The sequence below is a fragment of the Zootermopsis nevadensis genome, unplaced genomic scaffold, assembly GCF_977971745.1.
Source record: "Zootermopsis nevadensis isolate Lab colony 2312 unplaced genomic scaffold, Znev_1.0 Znev_ptg000058l, whole genome shotgun sequence".
Classification (NCBI taxonomy): domain Eukaryota; kingdom Metazoa; phylum Arthropoda; class Insecta; order Blattodea; family Termopsidae; genus Zootermopsis; species Zootermopsis nevadensis.
Genome location: NW_028259189.1, coordinates 840,151 through 862,509, shown reverse-complemented (window position 1 = coordinate 862,509; position 22,359 = coordinate 840,151). Strand labels below are relative to the sequence as shown.

Sequence of the window (22,359 nt, the reverse complement as noted above, 5' to 3'; positions counted from 1 at the left end):
TTCATACCTTGGCGTGAGGTCCAGGTTTCGAATGATACCCGTGTCACTGTGTAGTGATATTCTCATGAAGCCCTGAACCCAATTTTCAGCTCGTGGTGGTTTAGCCAAATCTATCGTCACCTTATAGTGACGACCTAACAGAAGAAAATATCAATTATAACAATTATTTAAACAAAAGTAGTGAAGCAGGATTTGAAAATCAGTTCAACTTAGAATGATCATACTTCCTGGAGTTTATGGAAATTATAAATTTATGTATAGCGTTGTGTCCTGATTGCTTTCAGGGTGAGCATTTGTCCATGACATTTGTGATGGATGTTAAATTGAAAACAATATGCAGCGTAACATTTAAATAGCATGTCCACTGATTTCAGTTATTTACATTGCTAGCAACGACAACTCACACAGTTTATATTTTCTATAAAACACCGGGGGTATAATGCTGAAACTTCTGTTTCGTATTTTTGCATTTTCTTGCATACATTTACTTCATAATATTGTACTGTTTCTTGAGTAAGTGAAACACATTTTATCAGCTGCATATGTTACAGTATTGATGATTGTCAATGTGAAAGTGAGTAGGGCATGCGCAGAAGAAAAAAACATCGTTCAATCTAGCTGGTTTCTGGATCAAGAACCAAACCCAGAATCTTTCAACTATGAAGGATGAGCCCAGACTGTGGTCATCTGGGTTCACAAACCATGTAATCCTGAGGAATGAGGCAGTAGGTTCCTCCAAAATGTCAGTATCCACCTATAAGACTACACAGTGACACAACCCCAAAGAACACAACCTGAACTCACACCTCTGTAAAGGGCGAAAGTAACCTAACCAGCCAATTTGGCTTAAAGCACGTGATTTTCATTTTATCAACATACATAAATCATACTGGCACAGATGCTCATGTAAACTACAAAACTTGTGCAGGAAGTATTTAAACGGGACTAACGTCTACAAACAGAATAATATATATTAATAAATGCAGGAATGAAACTCTTCATATGGGGAGGTTAAACATACGTACGGCAATATGGGAAATCTTTTCCTGTAGTGATGAAATACTTTCCTCCAGGGACGAGTTCCCCATTGTCAAGGGAATTGCTTAGCATTTCGTCTGCTCTCAGTCCCATCACTGCACATTCACTGGCATTAGAACCATGACAGGAGAAACAGCGGCCCTGCAATGAACATACTCACTGAAATGAACGGCTAATGACCTAGAGCATCCACCAATTACAATCAAAGTTTTCTTATGCTGAATCTTCCTTCACTCTTTCCAATATGAAGCACATAGCAATGTGAAAGTTTTGTATGATATTAGGCAAGATGTTTTATTGTGTATTATTACATTGTAAAAATGGCAAACAACATATTCATCGCCCTGATGACGGAGGCAGTATGACCTCTGAAACGTTGGTTAACATCGACCAGACTACACAGCGCAAGAACCCAGAAGACAGAAATCTTCATACTCATCGCCCTGATGACGGAGGCAGTATGACCTCTGAAACGTTGGTAAACATCGACCAGACTACACAGCACAATAACCCAGAAGACGGATATCTTCATACTCTGATGACGGAGGCAGTATGACCTCTGAAACGTTGGTAAACATCGACCAGACTACACAGCGCAACAACCCAGAAGACGGAAATCTTCATACTCACTGCTGTGAGAACCTCAAGTCTTACAACAACACTGTAACCACATGAAATAAAGATTACTTTACTTTCAACAAAAATAATTACAAACCATTATAGGTACAAATGTGAAGCATGGCAGACTATTCCGGGATGTAATAAACAAGTGAAAAGACAGAAAATACACCCGTATTTCATGACAGTCAAGCTTTACAAATTCTAAACATATCATAATGCGTATCATGCTGCCAAACTAATAACATCATGTGACATTTTATGGAATGCAAATAAAGTTGTATTCCCAGCTGAGGTAAAAAGTGCAAAATGATAGTGCAGCTAATAGGCACTGATTAATGATTGTGGTTTTGCATAATTTTTATTTTTGATACATTTACGATGACTGTTATCCAGAATCCAGTCTGTCATTGTGTCTCTTGTGTGTCTGGGTTTAAAAACTACTTTAACAATGAAAACTGCCGTCTTCTCGGTTTTAGCGCTGTGTAGTCTGGTAAGGAGGAAAGTGAGAAGCCTGGCTTGTCCATTAATAAGGATAAGACAGAGATTATGATAATAGATCGAGCTGAGTCCCTGCCACAAACAGACTTACTGCAAGAGTATGAAAAAGTGAATCGTTTTATCTACCTAGGTTCCATGGTTGGGAAAGGTGGTGGTTCTACTAAGGAAATACGTCGAAGAATAGTACTAGCTAGAGATGCTGTATCAAAGCTGACTGTCATTTGGAAGGATCACAATATAAGTAGATGCACTAAACTGAGACTGTTGAAGACTCTGGTGTTTCCATGGCGCAGAAACGTGAACAATTAAGGCAGAAGACAGAAGAAGAATCGATTCTTTTGAGATGTGGGCATACAGGAGGATGCTGAGAGTATCATGGATGGAGAAAAGAACCAATAACTCGATACTCAACGAACTCAATGTACAGAAGAGACTGTCCTCCATGTGCTATTAGCGAATTCTACAGTTCTTTGGGCATATTGTATGACGGTAGGATGATAGCATGGAAAAAATTATTGTCCAGGGAAAGGTTGAAGGGAAAAGATCGCGCGGAAGATTCTCAAGGCGATGGGTGGACCAGGTGGAGGAGAAGTCGAATCTGTCGCTTGGCCTCCTACTGAGAGAGGTAGAAGATCGGACCGATGGAGACAGATTGTGAAACGAGTCTAATGATGGGTGACCAACTTTCAACATTGGAAGCCGGACTAATGATGATGAGCCTGGTAAAGGTTTATTGATGCTTCACAGGCTCTTGCTAGCAGCGGAACTGATTTTTCAACGCGAAAGATTGAAAATAGACTAAAATGTACAGCACAGAAGACTTACACATTGTTAAAGTAGGATTTGAGGTTTTTATGGCAGTGCGTTTGAAGATGGTTGTCTTCTGGGTTGTTGCGCTGTGTAGTCTGGTCGATGTTAACCAACGTTTCAGAGGTCATACTGCCTCCGTCATCAGAGTATGAAGATTTCTGTCTTCTGGGTTGTTGCGCTGTGTAGTCTGGTAGAAGTTTACCAACGTTTCAGAGGTCATACTGCCTCCGTCATCAGAGTATGAAGATTTCTGTCTTCTGGGTTGTTGCGCTGTGTAGTCTGGTCGATGTTAACCAACGTTTCAGAGGTCATACTGCCTCCGTCATCAGGGCGATGAGTATGAAGATTTCTGTCTTCTGGGTTGTTGCGCTGTGTAGTCTGGTCGATGTTAACCAACGTTTCAGAGGTCATACTGCCTCCGTCATCAGAGTATGAAGATTTCTGTCTTCTGGGTTGTTGCGCTGTGTAGTCTGGTCGATGTTAACCAACGTTTCAGAGGTCATACTGCCTCCGTCATCAGAGTATGAAGATTTCTGTCTTCTGGGTTGTTGCGCTGTGTAGTCTGGTAGAAGTTTACCAACATTTCAGAGGTCTTTGCTGCCTCCAATATCAAGATGAGGAGTCATCACTCAAATCCTACTTTAACAATGTGTAAATCTTCTACACTTTAAATTTTGGTTTATTTTTAATATTTCATGCTGAGAAATCAAATATGTTGCTCTTGTTTTTGAATGTCAGTGACAGAAGAAAGAAAATAAATTAATACAAAAACTTAAAAGAAACAAATTAAATTTTATGGCCTCCGAAGCCATTATAAACACGGTGATTAAAAGAATACCAACTAGGAAATGAACCTGGGTTGCCTGCACCATAGGCAAACAAGCTACTGACTGAGCTTTCGTGGTCAATGTGAGGCTGCCTCCCTTTACAAGACTTACAAAGCAACAGCAAGGAATGTGAAAAATAAATCTGTATATTACAAAAAAACAATGGAGTGTCAATACCTAATACTTTGGCCAAGAAGTCAGAAGGTCCATTGCCATGTTGCAAAACTGGAGCTGAAATCAACCAGGTAACCTTGTAAGTTGTTATGCATTCTTTGCACAAAGTGCATAGGGAGAACACATCACAGGCTGGTCATGTATGTCCATCTATCAGTTCAAATGATTCTACTCGAGAACCACAGGACAGATTGGGATGAAATTTCATGTGAAGGTTGTGCCATTCTGCACAACCTCAAAATAACATACTTTTGAATATCCTATCAGCAATGACAAGAAAGTGACAGATGAGGAAATTCGAAAGGTAGATATTGCAAAGCTGCAGCCTGTTGGCCAAAATTGGAACTACTAAAGTTCGAATTTGTTTGCTTACAGTGGTTACCATATGAGCCGGGATAGCTCAGTCAGTATAGTGACTAGCTACGGGCTGGACAACCGGGGTTCGATCCCCGACGGGGGCAGAGAATTTTTCCTCTAGCCTCTGGGGCCCACCCAGCCTCCTCTACAATGGGTACCGGGGTCCTTTCCCGGGGGTAAAGCCGGCCGGGGCGTGATGCTGACCACTCACCCCCATCTAGTGCCGAGGTCAAGGAAGAGAGGAGCTATACCTCCACTCACCCCAAAAGCCTACATGGCGTATAGTGGGACAAACTTTACTTTACTTTTACAGTGGTTACCATAGAGTCAGAGTAGCTGTCAGTACAGTGACTGATTATGGACAGGAATGGGTTTCGATCCCCAACAGGGGCAAAGTTTTTTCTAGCCTCTGCATCCAGACTGACTCTGAAGTTCACCCAGCCTCCTGCCCAAAGGGTACCACAGTCCTTTCTTGGAGGTTAAGTGCAGCTGGGGTGTGACGCTGACTACTCACCCCTATCGAGCCGAGGTTCAGAATGAGTAAGAGCTATATTCATGTGCCTACTTGGCATACAAACGGACAGGATTACTTACTTATTTTTACTATTTACAATGGTCACCATTCCTGACCGCTGTTATGCATTCCTTTAAATGTTTGCTGTGGTTGCTATGGTAAGAGTGTTCTGTATTCACGTAAGTGGTAATCGTCAAAATGTTTGTTTATGTTAAGAGTGTTTCTGTTGAAACAAGTTAGGTTATTAAATGCTAATTTCGGCTAAGTTAGGTTATGTCACGTCCATTAGGTTAAGTTGAGACATGTTATGTTGGGTTATGTTTGTTTAATTTTAGTTTAGGAAGTTTTGATTAGGGCAGATGTTTAAATATAAAGTTTCTATGCTGGAATTTAGAACAAGGGGATTGTGAAATTTTTAATTCTTTAGTTTAAAATTTCGGAAAAACTGAAGAATTTAAAATGTTGGGTATTTATACATTTCGAAAATGTTGAAAATTCAAAAAATTTTAAACCATGAAAATTGAAAAATATACAATTAATAAAATCTGACAATGTGGTACGATTATTTAAGGCTAGGTTAGTTTGGGTTAGGTTTAGCAAATTAAGACAGGTTATGTCACTGTAGGTTAAATTAAATCAGGTTAGAAGAGGGTAGTTTAATTTATGTTATGTCAAGTTTGTTTGTTTACATACAGTTAGGAAAGTTAGGTTAGCTTAGACATTATTAGGTAATTTCTTGATTTAGGTTTTGTTTGGCCACTTTAGGTTACTTGAGGTTAGGGCAGGTTAAATAAATTTTGGCTAAATTGGGTTCCATTGGGTAAAGTTAGTTTATGTTATGACAGATTAGGGAACATTACTTGCATTTATGCCACATTACGTTAGGTTTGGTTGTTAAGTTATTTTTGAATATTCAAAATGTGGGACAAACTTATTTCACACAAGACGAGTTTAATAACCCTAAATGTAGTTGCAAAGAATGCATGAGAATATCCTGTGTATTCCAGTATGGAATAAGCCTGTTTCTTTTGCCTTTATGAAGTATATTACGGTCTAGAAGTATAAAAGATCTGTATGCAGAGTAGCAATTTTGCTTACTTTAGGTCTAATACACCTAAGAGTGTAACTGTTTCTCAAGAACATAAAATTGTACTATGTCTTTTATATAACTTTATCTGGAAACCTAGTAGCGAGCGGTTACAGGTCACTAACTAACATAATAATTGAACTCTTTTTGTGTGAAGCTAGTGAGACAATGCAGATACAACTCACAGAACCCAGACTTACTTTTTAATTTTGATATGATAGCAAACTGTAATAAAGGTTTTCTTTTTCTGCCATACTCTATAGTGATATCTTCATCATCCACTACTGTGGGTTGCCTTACACAAAACTTTCTAAATACTTCAATACTGCTTTAGTAACTGATAACAGCAGACAAGGGGCTGGAAACCTTCAAAGGCCACATCTGAATTTTGAATCACCTTACAGCGACTACATGGTAATGGTCTCTCTAAAGTTTCCACTTTCAGACATTTAATACTTAAAATTAATTTTTAGACATGTTAAATTACTAATTTTTATAAATATTTGCAACTCAAATTACCATAACAAATTAAACCATCAAGAAACAAATAAAATGGTAGCTATTTTGAGTATGAAAATTGTACTGTAGGGATTATTTTAGCTGTGAGAGTCAATTAGCAAAAAACATAGATGGGTTGAATACTTCAATAAAAACTTGTGTCACTGCAATCTTAAAAATGAAAATCCGTGCTCTTGTAACGTTTATCAGTCACATATCATGTCTTTCGTGCAATGCAGCTGGCCACGCTTTGCACTAGCAAACCACTAAACTTGGAGTTAAGCCCAACCAATAGCTCCATTGTATTGGGGTTTAAATTGCCTTCTGCCATATAATGAAAGCTAATAATATTAGGAAAAAAGCTGAAATGTCAAAAAGAACGCCATTTTAAGTGCCACCTGCCTTTACCATAACATAATATGTTAAAATCAGTAGCGTCTGTAACACTTATACTAAAATACAATGCAAGGCTGGACATTAAAATTAAATGGTCCAATAGTGTCAGGACATTGTGAATTAAAAAAATGAGAACAGAGGGTTAACATCTCATTAAAACACGTCTTTGATTTCTAACCACAGGCCAAAAATAGAAGTTAATGGAGCATTAAGAAATTGTTATTAAAACTGATATATTTATCACATTTTGATTTCTTAGGTCATTGAAAATTTTTAACTACAGTGGATTCCAGTTAATTGGGACACATCGGGACTATAACACTTTGGCCAAATTAAGTGAATGTCCCAATTATGCGAAGTTTCACGTAAAAAGTTAAAAAGGTTTCTTCTTTAAGATTTGCCCCAAATAAACGGCTGCCCCGATTAACCGATGGCCCAATTAACTCAAATCTACTGTATTGACTATCAAGTGTCAAGAATTGTATACAATCCTAATAAAATTAATATTCATTAACTGTAAATGTGTATGATTTGGACTTACTATTTTCACTGTCATAATATGTATAAATTACTTGCCTGCAGAAAGTGCTGATAAGAGTCACAACGATGAGCCACGTAAGGGCACTTTGAGTTGATGGAGTCGATGAAGAGTTTGATGGCTCGGATGTGATTACAAGCGACGAGTACTCTACTAGCCTCCTCGATGCCATCACGTATCAACGTGAGTGGCAACGGAGTTTCAGTCAAGTCGCAACCAGGTTGTTCCTTGCCATTATTTGGATAGAAGTCAACGTGGCCGCATGGCTGCCGCATTCCATAACCTGTCATATGATTACGAATCGACAACAAAACTGGAATAAACATCTTGATAACAGTCACAAAGCTGACAATATAAGACACTTATCCGTGAAACAATGAAGACTTACACTGATCACCTCTCCCAAGGGCATTTTTTTTGGTTTTTAAAATGCTTAATTGTCTCGAGGTTAATGAAATGTTGAAAATAACCGTATATTCTTCCTCACCTGTACATATAAACACATCTCTGCATGTTCCTCAGAGTTGATGATTGAAGTACTAGTTTTATTTTTATTATGTAGGATTTGAGGTTTTCATGGCGGTGAGTCTGATGATGGCTGTCATCTTGATTGTTGCTCCGTGGAAGTTTACCGACGTTTCAGAGGTCGTTGCTGCATGCATCATCAGGGCGATGAGTCTCATTGCCCTGATGATGTAGGTAAACATTTACCAGACTACAGAGTGCAACAACCCAGAAGACAGCCATTTTTATTACTAAGTGAGCAGCACATATAGTAGTTAACATAAGTGTAATACAATAAATAAATTACTTTTGTTGATAATTAAAATTCTGGAAGTAATCCTTTTGTATGTATTTTCATCATCAAAGCCTTTACACAAATTTTCAGTTATTTATTTATTTATTTATGGTTTATTTAGCAAAGCTATCAGTAGCTCAGGATATAGAACACTGGATGATTAATGAATAATGAATTGGAATGGATATGGAAGGCAGTGAACATGGACTAGTTTAAGGTACTATTCTGGAAATTGCTACAAGGACTGAGGAAAATCACAAGAAATGTCATCCAGTATGGACAGTCTCCAGACTGAGATTTCGATCTGGGTCCTCCTGAATGTGAAGCAGGAATGCCAACAATTCGGTCTTAACATTCGGTTCCTCAACTTTGTGATACTGAAATCACTCAGCAGTAAATATCAAAGTCTGACACCAAAATACGTACCTACATACACAAACACACCTCTAAATGTATACATTATATATAAAATTGAAATTGTGGAAGTATATGTTTGCTTATAGCTCAAGAATGGACAAACCAATTTACACCAAACTTGGCATGCCTATTCCTCGAGCCCAGAAAGAGATTTTTACAATAGTCGAAAATCCAGAGGTGTCCCGAGTTATAAAATGAAACAAAATGGAAGAAGGTATAAAGTGAAGCTTTCGCAGCGACTGAAGTTGATGAAAGATGCTCGGTGTCTTATGCAGCTGCCCTGAGGATGAGAGCAGAGATGGCTCTCGAAACACTGGCACTGGATATGGTGTCTTTCATCAAAATGCAAGAATGGCACCAAGTCCAAAGTTGTTTTTTTCAATGAGGAGATTACAGGAACAAAGTCAACAGCCACGGGAAGCTGTCCTGGGTTTGATTCCATGTGAAGATAATTTCTGTAGTTTGAAAGCTAAGTGCAATAGAAGAATGGTACCAAGATAGGAGCTGCTTGTCTAATATTGTAACCAACTTGACAAAGAAATAGAATAATAAAATAAACAAAAAAATTATTTCAATATCCATTACTCACCTAGAAGGAAAATTGACTTTCCATCAGTGTGAATAACATCAACAAGTTTTGCATCTGTGGGGTCCAGACGTACAAATGACGGCATTCCTTGGAAATATGGTTCTGCAGGGTCCAGTCCTGTTATGCGTCCCAGGCCTGCTATGCGCTCACCCGCGTAACCTGCTGTATGGGCTCCAAGGCTGTGACCTATCATATGTACATCTGCTGGGTCCAGACCAAAGTTTGCCTACAGCCAGAGTCTGAGAATTAGTTTCAATCTAAAGATCAATGAAATGACAGCTAAACATATTGCATTTGTATGAATATTCACCTGTGTATCAATTCAAACCATAACGAGAGACACAACTCATTTTAACTAAACTTATAATCAGTTACTTTCAACTAGACTTTGAAGAGTAATGTACAATATATGCCCAACCACCTTTTCTAATTCAAAATCTACCGACTCCAAACATGAGTGAAGTGCGGCATGCTTTTTTAACAGCATCCTTGTTTGAGGGTGAATCAGAAAATTTCTGCTATTAATTTTTTATTAAATAATACAGTGACAATGAGCATGTACAACTCACTCACCCCATGGTGCAGGGTATTCTTTTAAAAGTTGATTGTTATTTGGCTTGTAAAAGAAAAGCCCAATTTCTTTATGGAACCCAAAGTTTCGTAATCGTGTTCACAAAAACCTACCACCGGACTCTATCCCGAGCTAGCTGGATCCAGTTCCGTCCACTGATTCCTATCTCCCTAAGGTCCATCTTAATGCTATCTTCCCACCTACACTTAGGTCTTCCCAGCGGTCTCCTTCCTTTAGGTCTCCCAACGAATAACCTGTAAACACCCCTTCCCCTACCCAAGCATGCCACATGTCCCACCCACCTCACCCTCCTTGATTTAATCATCGTAACAATATCAGGTGAGGAGTATGGGCTGTGAAGCTCATCATTATGCAATTTTCTCCTTTATCTGTCCTCCTCCCTCTTAGGTCCAAATATCCTCCTCAACACTCTGTTCTCAAGGACCCTCAATCTATGTTCCTCCCTCAAAGTGAGAGACCAAGTTTTGCACCGATACAACACAAATGGAAAAATTACACTTCTGTATATTTTAACCTTTATTTTTTTCATATGAGGCAGGAGAACAAAGATTTTGGACTGAATGAGAGCAAGCATTCCCTAAATTTATTCTGCTCTTGATTTTGTCATGAATGTCATTCTGACTTGTTAATGCCATCCCCAAGTATTTGAATTTTGTCACATTTTCAAACAATTTATTAACTGTCCTTATATTCTGGTTGGGCCACGGTGGTCTAGCGGTTAGAACGCTGGCCTTGTAATCCTGGGGTCTCGGGTTCGATTCCCGGCGGTGCCCGAATTTATAATTTGTGTTGGGCAAGGCCGTGGTCTAGGCAACACGGAGTTTTCCTCCATGGCATCCCAACAGTTACTCCATTCACACACAGAAGAAGGCAATGGCAAACCACTTCTGGATCATCTGCCAAGAACGTATATGAACAGGTCCCAGTCCGAGAAAAGGATGGAAGGATCCTGTTCATATGGACCTGTCGTCAGACAGAACACTAAATAATAATAAGATGAGGTGGTCTAGCGGTTAGAAGGCTGGCCTTGTAATCCTGGGGTCTCGGGTTCGATTCCCGGCGGTGCCCGAATTTATAACTTGTGTTGGGCAAGGCCGTGGTCTAGGCAACACGGAGTTTTCCTCCGTGGCATCCCAACAATTACTCCATTCACACACAGAAGAAGGCAATGGCAAACCACTTCTGGATCATCTGCCAAGAACGTATATGAACAGGTCCCAGTCCGAGAAAAGGATGGAAGGATCCTGTTCATATGGACCTGTCGTCAGACAGAACACTAAATAAATAAAATATTCTGGTTCTGTCCTGAATTATGTTGTTGAGACATTATCATATACTTTGTGTTTTCTGCATTTATTTCTAGACCAACATTCCTACTAGCCTTTAAGTAAGTTTCTGTGCTTGCTTTCATATTATATATATTATCGCCCAACAGATTAATATTATCAGCACAGATCAACAGCCGATGTGTCCAAGCCGCCCTGATTTTCTTGGACTTTCCTGATGGCATATTCTAAGGCAAAATTAAAAAGTAGCAACAATAGAGCATCTACCTGTTTCAGGTCATCGTTAATAGGAAATGTACTGGACAAATGTTTACCTACACGAATATTGTTATAGGTTTAATTAAACTAGCTTCTTAGGTACATAAAAATCAAGCAAAATGTTTTAAAAAGCTTCTTCTTTAACTGAGTCATAGGCTTTCCTGAAGTCTATAAATAATTGACGTACTGTCACATTGTACTCCAATTTTTCCTAGTGTTTGATAAATGAAGAAAATTTGATCAATTGTAAATCTATTAAGATAGAACCCACACTGATGATGCCCAGTAATTTCATTGACAAATGGAGTTAACATCGCCAGAAGAATTTTGGGTAAAATTATGTAAATAACTGCATAAACTTTCTGACTCAACCTCGTAGATGCCACACCCCTGTTAAAATGTTTATGGCTAAAAGACATACAATTATAGGCAGACGATTGTATCTCTCATTTGAGCTGTCACGTATAATCACAATCTTTTTAAATTTATGTATTGTCGATCTGTTTACCACGTATTATTTGGAAAAAAAAGGAAAGTTATGCCCAACCATTTACATATTCTGTCTTCAGAATTATTAAATAAGTTCTGTGAAATTTGGTTGTTTAATTGTGGTTTGTGTTGGTCTTATATATAACGTACTTTTTGTGAAATTCATGTAAAACCTCACTCTTTTTTTCTTAAAAGCACCACACAAAAAATTTATCACATAAAATGGGGCTCATTAAGATCGATAAAATTAAATGTAGTAAATATTTAACAAAACACAAGAAAATATAATTTCTGCCTGTAATGTGGTATCTGCATTTTTATAAGATGGGCTTGGATATGCAATAATATGCCTTGTCATGTTTCTTTACTTTTGTAAAGTGACTATACATTCTAAACTGAATGAAAGTTTCCAGTATTCCTCTGGTATTAATAATGTTAAATAAATCTGGTTTATTCTGTATAGCAACAGCAGATCTTCCCAACTTGCCTACTAAAACATATCTGCATTACCTGTAGATAGTTGATGAAGTACGCTAGTTCAAGACCAACAAGTCTCGTGTTTGCTGTCGCCTGAGTGTACAAGGGCAAGGAACCACCAGCCCAGTCTACTACCACAATGTTCCAGTCTGCGTGTTTAATAAGTTCCTTACGCATCTCCTGCAAAGCAAAAGAACTATAGTCTTATACAATGCAGGGACCAAGCAGTTCATACATATTATCATCTGGACACGGCTGTCTTCTGGGTTGTAGCACAATTTAGTCTGGTAGAAGTTTACAAATATCAGTGTAATTAGATGTCTGAACAACCTCTGAAACATTGGTAAACTTCTACCAGGCTATACGGCGCTACAACCCAGAAGACGGCCATCTTCGTACTCACTGCCATGAGAACCTCGGATCCCACATTATCATCTGATTCAGTGGGTTTATTTATTTTATTTGTGGTTCATTTAACAAGACTGTAATCTCCATCCTTGTAACTGAATTAGCTACAAAGTAATGATTCTGACTCAAAACCAAAAAACATTACATTTCCTATTGAGAAGGAAATGCTATCTGAATTATTTGACAAAGTCCCTTCATGGATATTTGTCACTGATTCATATGTAGCTCTTCTGGGGGCTAGAGATTTTTTTTCTAGATTTGTCAATATTGTTCTTCCAAGTTGTAATGCTGTGTTAACTCACAGGCAGATACCAATGTTTTGATATCTACCTATGAGTCCACATGGTGTCACAACCGAGAACATAAACAGGATTTATAAAGTGAAGCTTTCACGGCGACTGAAGTTGATGAAAAGACTCTCTGATTACAAGCCGCGTCAGGTGGCTGAGTGGATAATAAACCATATCTTATCATCAATCAGCCACCTGATGAGGCTTGCAACCTGAGAGTCTTTCATCAACAGGATTCTTTTGAGTTTGGTAACATATTAGCACTGTACGCTTTTCTTCCCATTTTAGGCGTCCATTGCACAAGTAGGAGTCGCTATTTTATTAACAGTTCAATTAATATCATGGCCTGGTAGTAATGCCAGTAAATCTATTGTCTAATTAATATGGTAAAGGTTAGGTTACTTTAAAATCTACATTTCTTGTTCAAAAGAGAAGTGTGTGGCCCTCCAACATAGACTCTAATATGACAATTCTGAGTTGTCAGAGTATAAAAAAGCATAAATATTAATCAACTTCGAGCATCATTCCAACAAGTCTTCGGGATATATTAGGAACTTACCTTAAAAATTAATGTCTTTTAAGGAACAGATACTATGGTACGGTATATCTAACTACATATTTACCTTCACCCAATTGCTGAGTGGTGTGTCAATAAATCCATGGATTAAGATTTTGGTTTCTTTCTTGGGATCAAAGTTAGATTTGCAGATCGTCTGGTCATTCTGCACCCTTAATACTTGACCCTGTCATTAAAACAACATTAATTTTGTTAAAATAAAATAAAATAATTAATAAATAAGTAAAGTAAAGCGTCCTGCTACATGCCTATGCAGGCACTTGGGGGGAGCAGAGGTATAGCTCCCACTCTATCTTGGCCTCGGCACCAGATGGGGGTAAGTGGTCAGCATCACGCCCTGGCCGTGCTTTACCCCCGGGAAAGGACCCCGGTACCCATTGGACAAGAGGCTGGGTTGACCTCAGAGCCGGTCTGGACGCAGCGGCTAGAGGAAAAATCCTCTGCCCCGATTCTTAATTACTTTTAAAACCTGAATAATCAGAAGTGCATTTCAAAAGGATTATAACAAATTAAAATAAGCTTCATATTTAGGCTACTTTTCTCACCACATCTTGCAAATGCAAATGTTTGACTTTTACGTTTCCTGAGACGCCGTACAAACCTTTACAACTAATGAATGTGCCATTAGTATCTTGTGAATACATATTCTCGTTAATGAACTTTACTGTAAATAACCAAGAACTCTTTAAAACTAATTCTGCTGTACACAGTGCCAACACAAGGAATAAAAATCAGCTTCATAGACCAATTGCCAACCTCTCGTGCTTTCAGAAGAGTGCGTATTATGCAGAGATCAAAATTTTCAACAGTCTACCATCAAATCACACAAATCTTGTAAATAAGAAGAAGAAATTTAAGGTAGCATTAAAAAGATACTTAATTACAGACTCCTTTTACTCTGTCAATGAATTTATGTTTACAAATAAGTAATAAATTTTTCTTGTGTGTAATGGGTAGATCTATTTGTAGCTTATCATTTCTCTAGGTGAATACTTTGTTTTGTATTATGTGAAATTTATATAATGGTACAAATTTTACTTTATAATATGTATTGCATTATTATTATGACTTTTTCCACATCCTATTGTCATCTGACTGTCTTATGGACCCATGGAATGTAAATAAATTATTATTATTATTATTATTTATCTTATTTGTTCCTATATCATACTGTATTTAAAATGTCTATGGAGTGGACATAAACACTTACGGAGCACAAGTAGTGATGAGCAGAAAATCAATTTCAAAATGAGGCAGAAATCGCATCAGAGAAGTAGCAAAATGTTTACGGCCATTCATGAGAATAACCACCAATCACTCTTCTAATGAGATCAAAACACTTGAACTGTATTTTTGAGTGGGTACTTCTTTACGTTATTGATTTCCTGACTGCCAGTTCTGCTCTGAGGAGTGAATAGCACTTAAAGGGAGCAACAGCCCAGAAGACAGCTGACTCATGTGACCAGTGTTTGCTTCATGTGTGTTTATGTTCACCTGTCCAGCAAATTATGCTCTCAACATAAACCCACAGGAAGAAACTGAGAAGCATCAAATCATGGTACCTTGGCAGCCAAGGGATCGGGCCTTCTCTTCCCATCCGCAGGGACCAGGCAACCTTGTGTTGAGTGCATTACAAATGACATTTCTGTAATGTGAAGGAGCACTGTCATGTTGACAAATTTCAATTCCAACTGCAGGAAGACGTAGCTCTCGAGCATGCCAGTTAGGATTCAGCATTTATGGAGCAAGTCACACTGGACATTGCCTTTTGCAGATTTATGGACATGACAGATAATTTCCCTGGGATTCTCAGTTCCCACTTATGTCAGCTGTGCCTTTTCACCACACCAGAGTTGTGTAAAGTGGCTTCATCTCTCTTTATCTTCATTTGAAAAATTTTAACAATAAAGGAACTGCAGTTTTGGATACAAGGCTGCGTTGGTCATGTGCATCTCTGGTGTACTCTTCCGAAAACAGCGTACCCCTCCTATGATATTAAAGGAGCTGACTGCTGGGACTCAAGGGAGTCGGAAACTTGCGGGCTGACACTGCAACTCCTTTCAGACTACCTGTACTCTTTGCTAGTTGATCCAGAACAGGGATAGTAACATAAAAGCATATAATTTTTTCTTTCTTAATTTGTTAGAGGAGCTGCAGTTTTACAAACATAGTCATTTGGGTAGAACATTATGCACAGTTGTCATGTACAATTTAAGATGCATTATCTCACAGACTCCTTCAGATTGCATGAAAAGGAATATCATGTGTTTTCAAGAACAACACACTTCTTCAGCCACTGTTCTTTCAGCTGCGGAGTCTCCGTTGCACTAAAGACGCTTATCATGTAAGTGCCAAAAGAACAGTGCTGTGTGATCGAGCACAGTGCCAACTCACTAACAAAATCTCTTTGAGATAAGTTTATTTATATGTAAAATTCTGTTACATATCTTTACTGCTTAATAAGATACAGCCTCTGTAATGGGACACTGTACTAAATTGGTACAGTAAAGTTCAAAGATTTGTATTACAGTAGGCAAACTTGTATGCACAAAATCCTTCTGTTAACCAGAAATATAGCAGAAAGAGGCATTTGAACTGGATAAACAGTAATCCCCCATTTTTATATCCTTTTTTCTCCTCGTGGAGAATAGGTGCCTCCTTTTTAGGAGGTTTCTTGATCTATTAGACATTTGGTAGTAAGACTTGGACAAGTGACCAGCCCATCGCAAGGCCTCTAACATAAAAAGATTTGGATAAACTCCCATGCCTTGAGAGGGATTCGAGCCCACAGTCACAGTGTCCAAGTGCACAAGACTCACGCCTCAGACCGTGCGGCCACTGTGACCGGCAATCCCCCATTAGTGGCAGATATTTCTCAGGTAGAGCATGTGTGGGAATAAGTTCTGAAGAGAACGCAGAACTTTGGTACAGCCTGACTTTATTAATAAGCTGGCTGATGTTAAAGGCCCATTCCTTATGAAATATAAACAATTATTTGGTTATATAATTTACAATTAGTGTGATACAAATATTGGAAAGGAATGTTGAAATTCTTAATGAGCATATTAAATTTAAACCTAAATCTATGAAATTTTAAATGGCATATTACTTACTTCTGTGGGATTTCTCCTTGTGTAGAGTACAAATCTTGCATCAATGACTTCTCTTGGCAGAGGGAACACATTAAATGGGCGATATATTAAGTGGTACCACTCCCTTGTGACATTTAGACATCCCAGCTCTTCATAACACCGGGTCTCATTCTCAACTGCAAAGTTACCAAGAACATAAGAGGCTCGAAATGCGCAATCTGTAGGTCAGGCATAAAATCTTTATTTCTCTCTCGTTACATGCAATTTTATTTTAAACACCAACAATGCTCACTTTGATATTATATATATTTCTTCTACAATGCACCATTTGGGAAAAACAAGGTACTTTATATATATTTGACAAAGGATTTGGAAAAGTTTTGCCTAACTCTTGAAAGAGGTTAGAGGTCAATAATTTTCCTACACGTGGTCCAATAAAAGATATATTTTTCTGTATTAACCATTTATTTATTATATGCTGTTTGAGAGAAACAGGGCGAGGCAGACAGGCAGATTTCAGCTATTATATATACACGAATGTTTTCGATATGAAATTTCTTATGTTCTTTTCCATTGGACCATACACTTAAACTATGAGAGATAATTTTAATATTTTCAAATGTGGGTATTAACATTATATAAGTAGGATATATTTTCCCACGAATATCTTACATCGAGTTCAAAGTGGGAAATATAGAAAGACACAGACTGAGGTGATTACGGACGGGGTCCTGAGAACTACGAGGCATGATGTGACAGGAGAATGGAGACAATTTCAAAATGAGGAGATTCATAATTTGTACTCTTCTACAAATATTAATAGAATTATAAAATAAAGTAAGATGGGCAAGGCATGTAGCATTCTTTATGATAAGAAAACAATACAAAATGCTGTCGGAATGCCCAAAGAGACGACTCAGAAAATCCGAGTGTAAATGGGATGATAATATTAAAATGGATCTTAAGTAAACAATACAGGGGATGTGAGCTGGAATCAGATTGTTCAGGATAAGGACTGGCATCAGCATTTTGTAAGCATGTTAATGAGCTTTAGATTTTCATAAAATGCAGAGAATTTCTTTACCAGCTGAGGAACCATCAGAATCTAAATAATGATTTTGCTTCATTGTAGTTATAAATAGAGCATAAGTTTTTTATAGAAGGGAACAACCTTCACTCTGCAGACAATAAATTAGGGGAGAACTAAGGGTGGAACATATTACATCACACCAATAACAAGACTAAAAAGTAACAAAGGCTTTCTGATTAGAGAGAAGCAAGATTTGGACACAGCTTTTACTGCGTCATGCGCAGGGGACCTCATCATGTAGAAATGCAGCATACCGTCAGTGAAAGTGAACTCACATTACCACTGAGCTCCTTTGAATATATCAGAAGCTTCTTATTGGTATGAAAGTAGGTTATGTCACATACCAAAAGGAGCACAGAATTTGTGATCATTAGTAAATTAAAACAGGTGCTAGAAAGCAATGAAATATGTTTCATATAAAAATATAACCATCAGATATAATTGTCCACAATATCTTTCACTTAATATCAGTATCACAGAAAAACCCTTGTTTAAACTGCAAATCTATTTGCATTGGTGTCTGAATATTGTGGCATAGATTCAAACAAAGGTCAATGAAAATTCTGATATCCATTTTTTCATCCTACTGTGGTGTTATAACACATAAAGGAACAAAGATTCTGTCACACACAATATAATTATATTAAAACAATGTAGAATTAAATTCTGGGATATGAGGTTTTCACATCGGTGACTCCGAAGATGACTGTCTTCTGGGTTATAGCACTGTGTAGTTTGCCTCAGCAAGGACCTCTAAAACGTTGGCAAACTTCTATCAGACTGCACGGCACAACAACGCAGAAGCCACCCATCTCTGGGCAACATGTTTCAATCACTTAGGATCATCTTCAGGTTCTTGTAGATACATTTATTATTCTGAAGCAGAGTTAAATGTGACTTGCCACTGAATGTAATTATGTATTAAAAAAATTACAATTAAGTTGAGAATTACACATTAAAAATTACAGGTTGTTACTTGGAGTTAATTGTTAAAGCTAATATTATGAAAATTGTTCACTCCATTTAAGTTGGTTAAAATAATTGTGAGTCCTACACATTGGTCGAGTATTAGATGAAAGAATAAAAATACAGACACTATAAAGCATATATACGCATACATATTTTAAATACTAGAAATGTATTTGTTTTACATAAAACTTTATGTCCACACCTTATTGGAGCAGATGCATTTTTAATGTATTCTGTGATTTTATTATTTGAGGTTATGTTATATGCTTTTGCATCCAGAAAGCTGTAGTCTTAATATGTATTCTTTTTGATAAACGCAGGAATGTATGGATGTTGCACGTTGCCCTCTGTGGACTAGTGGTTAATGTGCTTACCACTGGACCCAAGGTTCGCGTGTTCAAACCCGACCGAGGTGATAAAAACCCATAGTACAACTTCCTTCGGAGATATACAGAACGTAAACGAACCTTAGAAGAAAAATTCAGCGGCCATTTTTCACACTTGTCTCTCCTGATTTTCTACTAGATGGCTCTAACTAACTAACTAGATGGCTTACCGAACCCGAAGGTTCATCGCCGAATTAATCAAAGACCTACTAGATGGCTCTAGCGGACAAAATCAAAACAGAGTAGAAAATGTGCAGTGTATTACAAACCGCGATGTTGGATGTGTGTATTGATACTGGTCATGTCAAGTCTTCATGATGTCTACATTATGAATGGTAGTTTGTGCTATGGGAGTTTGCTATCTTGGGCTGATGGTGTATAAAAGGTACGATAATCAGGGCATAAAACAAGAATATTTAAAATGTGTATTCCATACCAGAATGCTGACCATTTACCCCATCTAGTGCCGAGGTCAAGAATGAGTTGGAGCTATACCTGCGTTCCCCACGAGCACCTACATGGCGTTTAGTGGGACAAATTTGTTTCTTTTTTTATATACTTTTTTGTCCTAGTGCAACGTTTGACAGTTCGTGGGGAATTATATTCCAGTCTCCTTTGTTCAGCGTCCATGTTTCGCTGACATAAGAAGGCACTGGGACCGCCATGATGTTATAAAATTTTAAATTTGTCTTTTCTAGTTTTTGTTTTTAACTTTCTTGAGATTACCTCACATATGCTTTGAAATTTATTTTTTTATTATTTAAATCTTCGTCGTAGTAGTACGTAACGTTGCAACGTAAATAGTTGAATTTGGAAACCTGCTCTGTGACCGATTTATAATCCAAGGTTATTTTTGATCGAATTAGGCATTTTCATCGAAGAGCCATAATTTTCATATTTATGCAGGGATTTCAAAATATTACTTATTTTGTGTAATTCAAACATGATTTTCTGCAAGTTTCAAGTGCGTAGTTAATATTCTGTGGAGACTAATGGGACAATTGAACCAAAAAAAAAAAATTAAAAATGTCAGTTATGTCCTGGTGAAATAATTACACATGTCCACTACTCCCAGAAAATACAATGTATGTCAATAATTCCACTCTGGCCATATTGTTCTATTATTGCATTCGATTACTAATACAGAGTATTTCAAAAAGACGTTATAATACGGTACAATAAGCATGTTATTGATCTCCGCCTGTTGTGTTTACGATGATAACCTAGTCACTAAATATTAATGCTAACGTATTTAATGATTACTTTATTAAAATGTCTTTATTTCACTCTCAGAATGTGTACATACGTCTATTTGGAAGACCTGTATATTAAAGAACTTAGTAAGGTGCATTTAATTATGTTCTGGACTATTACAGACTGTCTACGGTAAATCTGTCGAGTATAACCTCAAAGATTCGCGCATTCGCCATGTTTGTGATCGATAAACTTTTGTATTCTTACGATGGGGTGGGACTTTGTATGTCTCAGTGCCACTTTGCCCTCCAGAAATCCAAAATGGACAGCACTGGGAGTCGAACCAGGACCTCCACGGTGAGAAACCAGCGATATTTTACCTGAGATATGGCAAGCCCTCTTAAGTGTTGAGTTACAAAAACAACTTCGTATGAAACTTCTACGAACGTTTATGATATATCTGTAATAAAATTTCACATGATTAACTTCAGTGGTTTATGAGTGGTCTTTGTGAAACCGAGAGCCAAAGTCAACACTACAAAAACTACAATTTATTTAATTATCTATAGTCACACAGGAAAGACAAGTGTCACTCTCACGTCAAAAGTCCGTGCGTCCGCCATATTGTTATTACCAACTGTAGGAAATTAAAAAGGTTAGGGAAGTCTCGAATTACGTAACATTCATATTAAGTGTCGTGAAAATCCGCTCAGCTAGTCTGGAGCTGAAACGTGCTGACGCGTAGGCATATTAGCCCTATAAAAGTTAATTTTACGGTTGTCATGAAATAGCGATTGTCAAACGGTGGGGGTGAAGCCCAGGGGGTGGGGGAGGGGTGGACAACAACCCAAGGTCTCGCGTTCTTCACACCTGTACTTGTATGTTTTGGAAATTACAATTACGATTAAGACCTAACCTAACTTTCTGGACTTGGTAACCAATGTATATTGGAATATGTCGTTAATGCAGTAATTACCCTAGTTATAATTTCGATCTATAAAAAAGAAAAACTTCCATGTATTGGCAGTTCTAGAGAAGTAGTTTTCAAGTCGTTGAAATTATAATAATTTATTTATTTATTTAGTGTTCTATGTGACGACAGGTCCATATGAACAGGATCCTTCCATCCTTTTCTCGGACTGGGACCTGTTCATATACGTTCTTGGCAGATGATCCAGAAGTGGTTTGCCATTGCCTTCTTCTGTGTGTGTGAATGGAGTAATTGTTGGGATGCCACGGAGGAAAACTCCGTGTTGCCTAGACCACGGCCTTGCCCAACACAAGTTATAAATTCGGGCACCGCCGGGAATCGAACCCGAGAGCCCAGGATTACAAGGCCAGCGTTCTAACCGCTAGACCACCTCATCTTATTATTTATTTAGTGTTCTGTCTGACGACAGGTCCATATGAACAGGATCCTTCCATCCTTTTCTCGGACTGGGACCTGTTCGTATACGTTCTTGGCAGATGATCCAGAAGTGGTTTGCCACTGCCTTCTTCTGTGTGTGAATGGAGTAATTGTTGGGATGCCACGGAGGAAAACTCCGTGTTGCCTAGACCACGGCCTTGCCCAACACAAGTTATAAATTCGGGCACCGCCGGGAATCGAACCCGAGACCCCCAGGATTACAAGGCCAGCGTTCTAACCGCTAGACCACCTCATCTTATTATTTATTTAGTGTTCTGTCTGACGACAGGTCCATATGAACAGGATCCTTCCATCCTTTTCTCGGACTGGGACCTGTTCATATACGTTCTTGGCAGATGATCCAGAAGTGGTTTGCCATTGCCTTCTTCTGTGTGTGAATGGAGTAATTGTTGGGATGCAACGGAGGAAAACTCCGTGTTGCCTAGACCACGGCCTCGCCCAACACAAGTTATAAATTCGGGCACCGCCGGGAATCGAACCCGAGACCCCAGGATTACAAGGCCAGCGTTCTAACCGCTAGACCACCGTGGCTAATAATAATAATAATTTAAATCACTAAAAATGCCCTACATATATTTTTTTTAATCTTATGAGGCCTCGCTAATCAATCTCGCCCAAGGCCCTCGGATCATGACGACTTTAGCGATGTACAGGACAAC

At 38.2% G+C, this 22,359-nt stretch overlaps 1 protein-coding gene and 1 long non-coding RNA gene across 4 annotated transcripts in view; both read right to left on the bottom strand.

The window, feature by feature from the left end:
* LOC147871358 (pancreatic triacylglycerol lipase-like) overlaps positions 1 to 22,359 on the bottom strand; it is a 125,126-nt gene that overhangs the window by 18,071 nt on the left and 84,696 nt on the right. For all 3 annotated transcript variants that reach the window (XM_087339964.1, XM_087339965.1, XM_087339966.1), the window contains 7 exons: positions 16,654 to 16,808; positions 13,587 to 13,706; positions 12,299 to 12,445; positions 9,164 to 9,389; positions 7,397 to 7,641; positions 1,026 to 1,179; positions 8 to 134 (listed from right to left, as the gene is read on the bottom strand). In XM_087339964.1, coding sequence (XP_087196090.1) covers positions 8 to 134; positions 1,026 to 1,179; positions 7,397 to 7,641; positions 9,164 to 9,389; positions 12,299 to 12,445; positions 13,587 to 13,706; positions 16,654 to 16,808 — 1,174 coding nt within the window. The remainder of the gene's footprint in view (positions 1 to 7; positions 135 to 1,025; positions 1,180 to 7,396; positions 7,642 to 9,163; positions 9,390 to 12,298; positions 12,446 to 13,586; positions 13,707 to 16,653; positions 16,809 to 22,359) is intronic.
* Positions 16,850 to 19,220, bottom strand: LOC110833936 (uncharacterized). Its single transcript, XR_015532452.1, has 2 exons — positions 19,066 to 19,220; positions 16,850 to 18,598 (listed from the first exon to the last, which is right to left on the bottom strand). It is a non-coding gene; the product is annotated as an uncharacterized LOC110833936 (long non-coding RNA).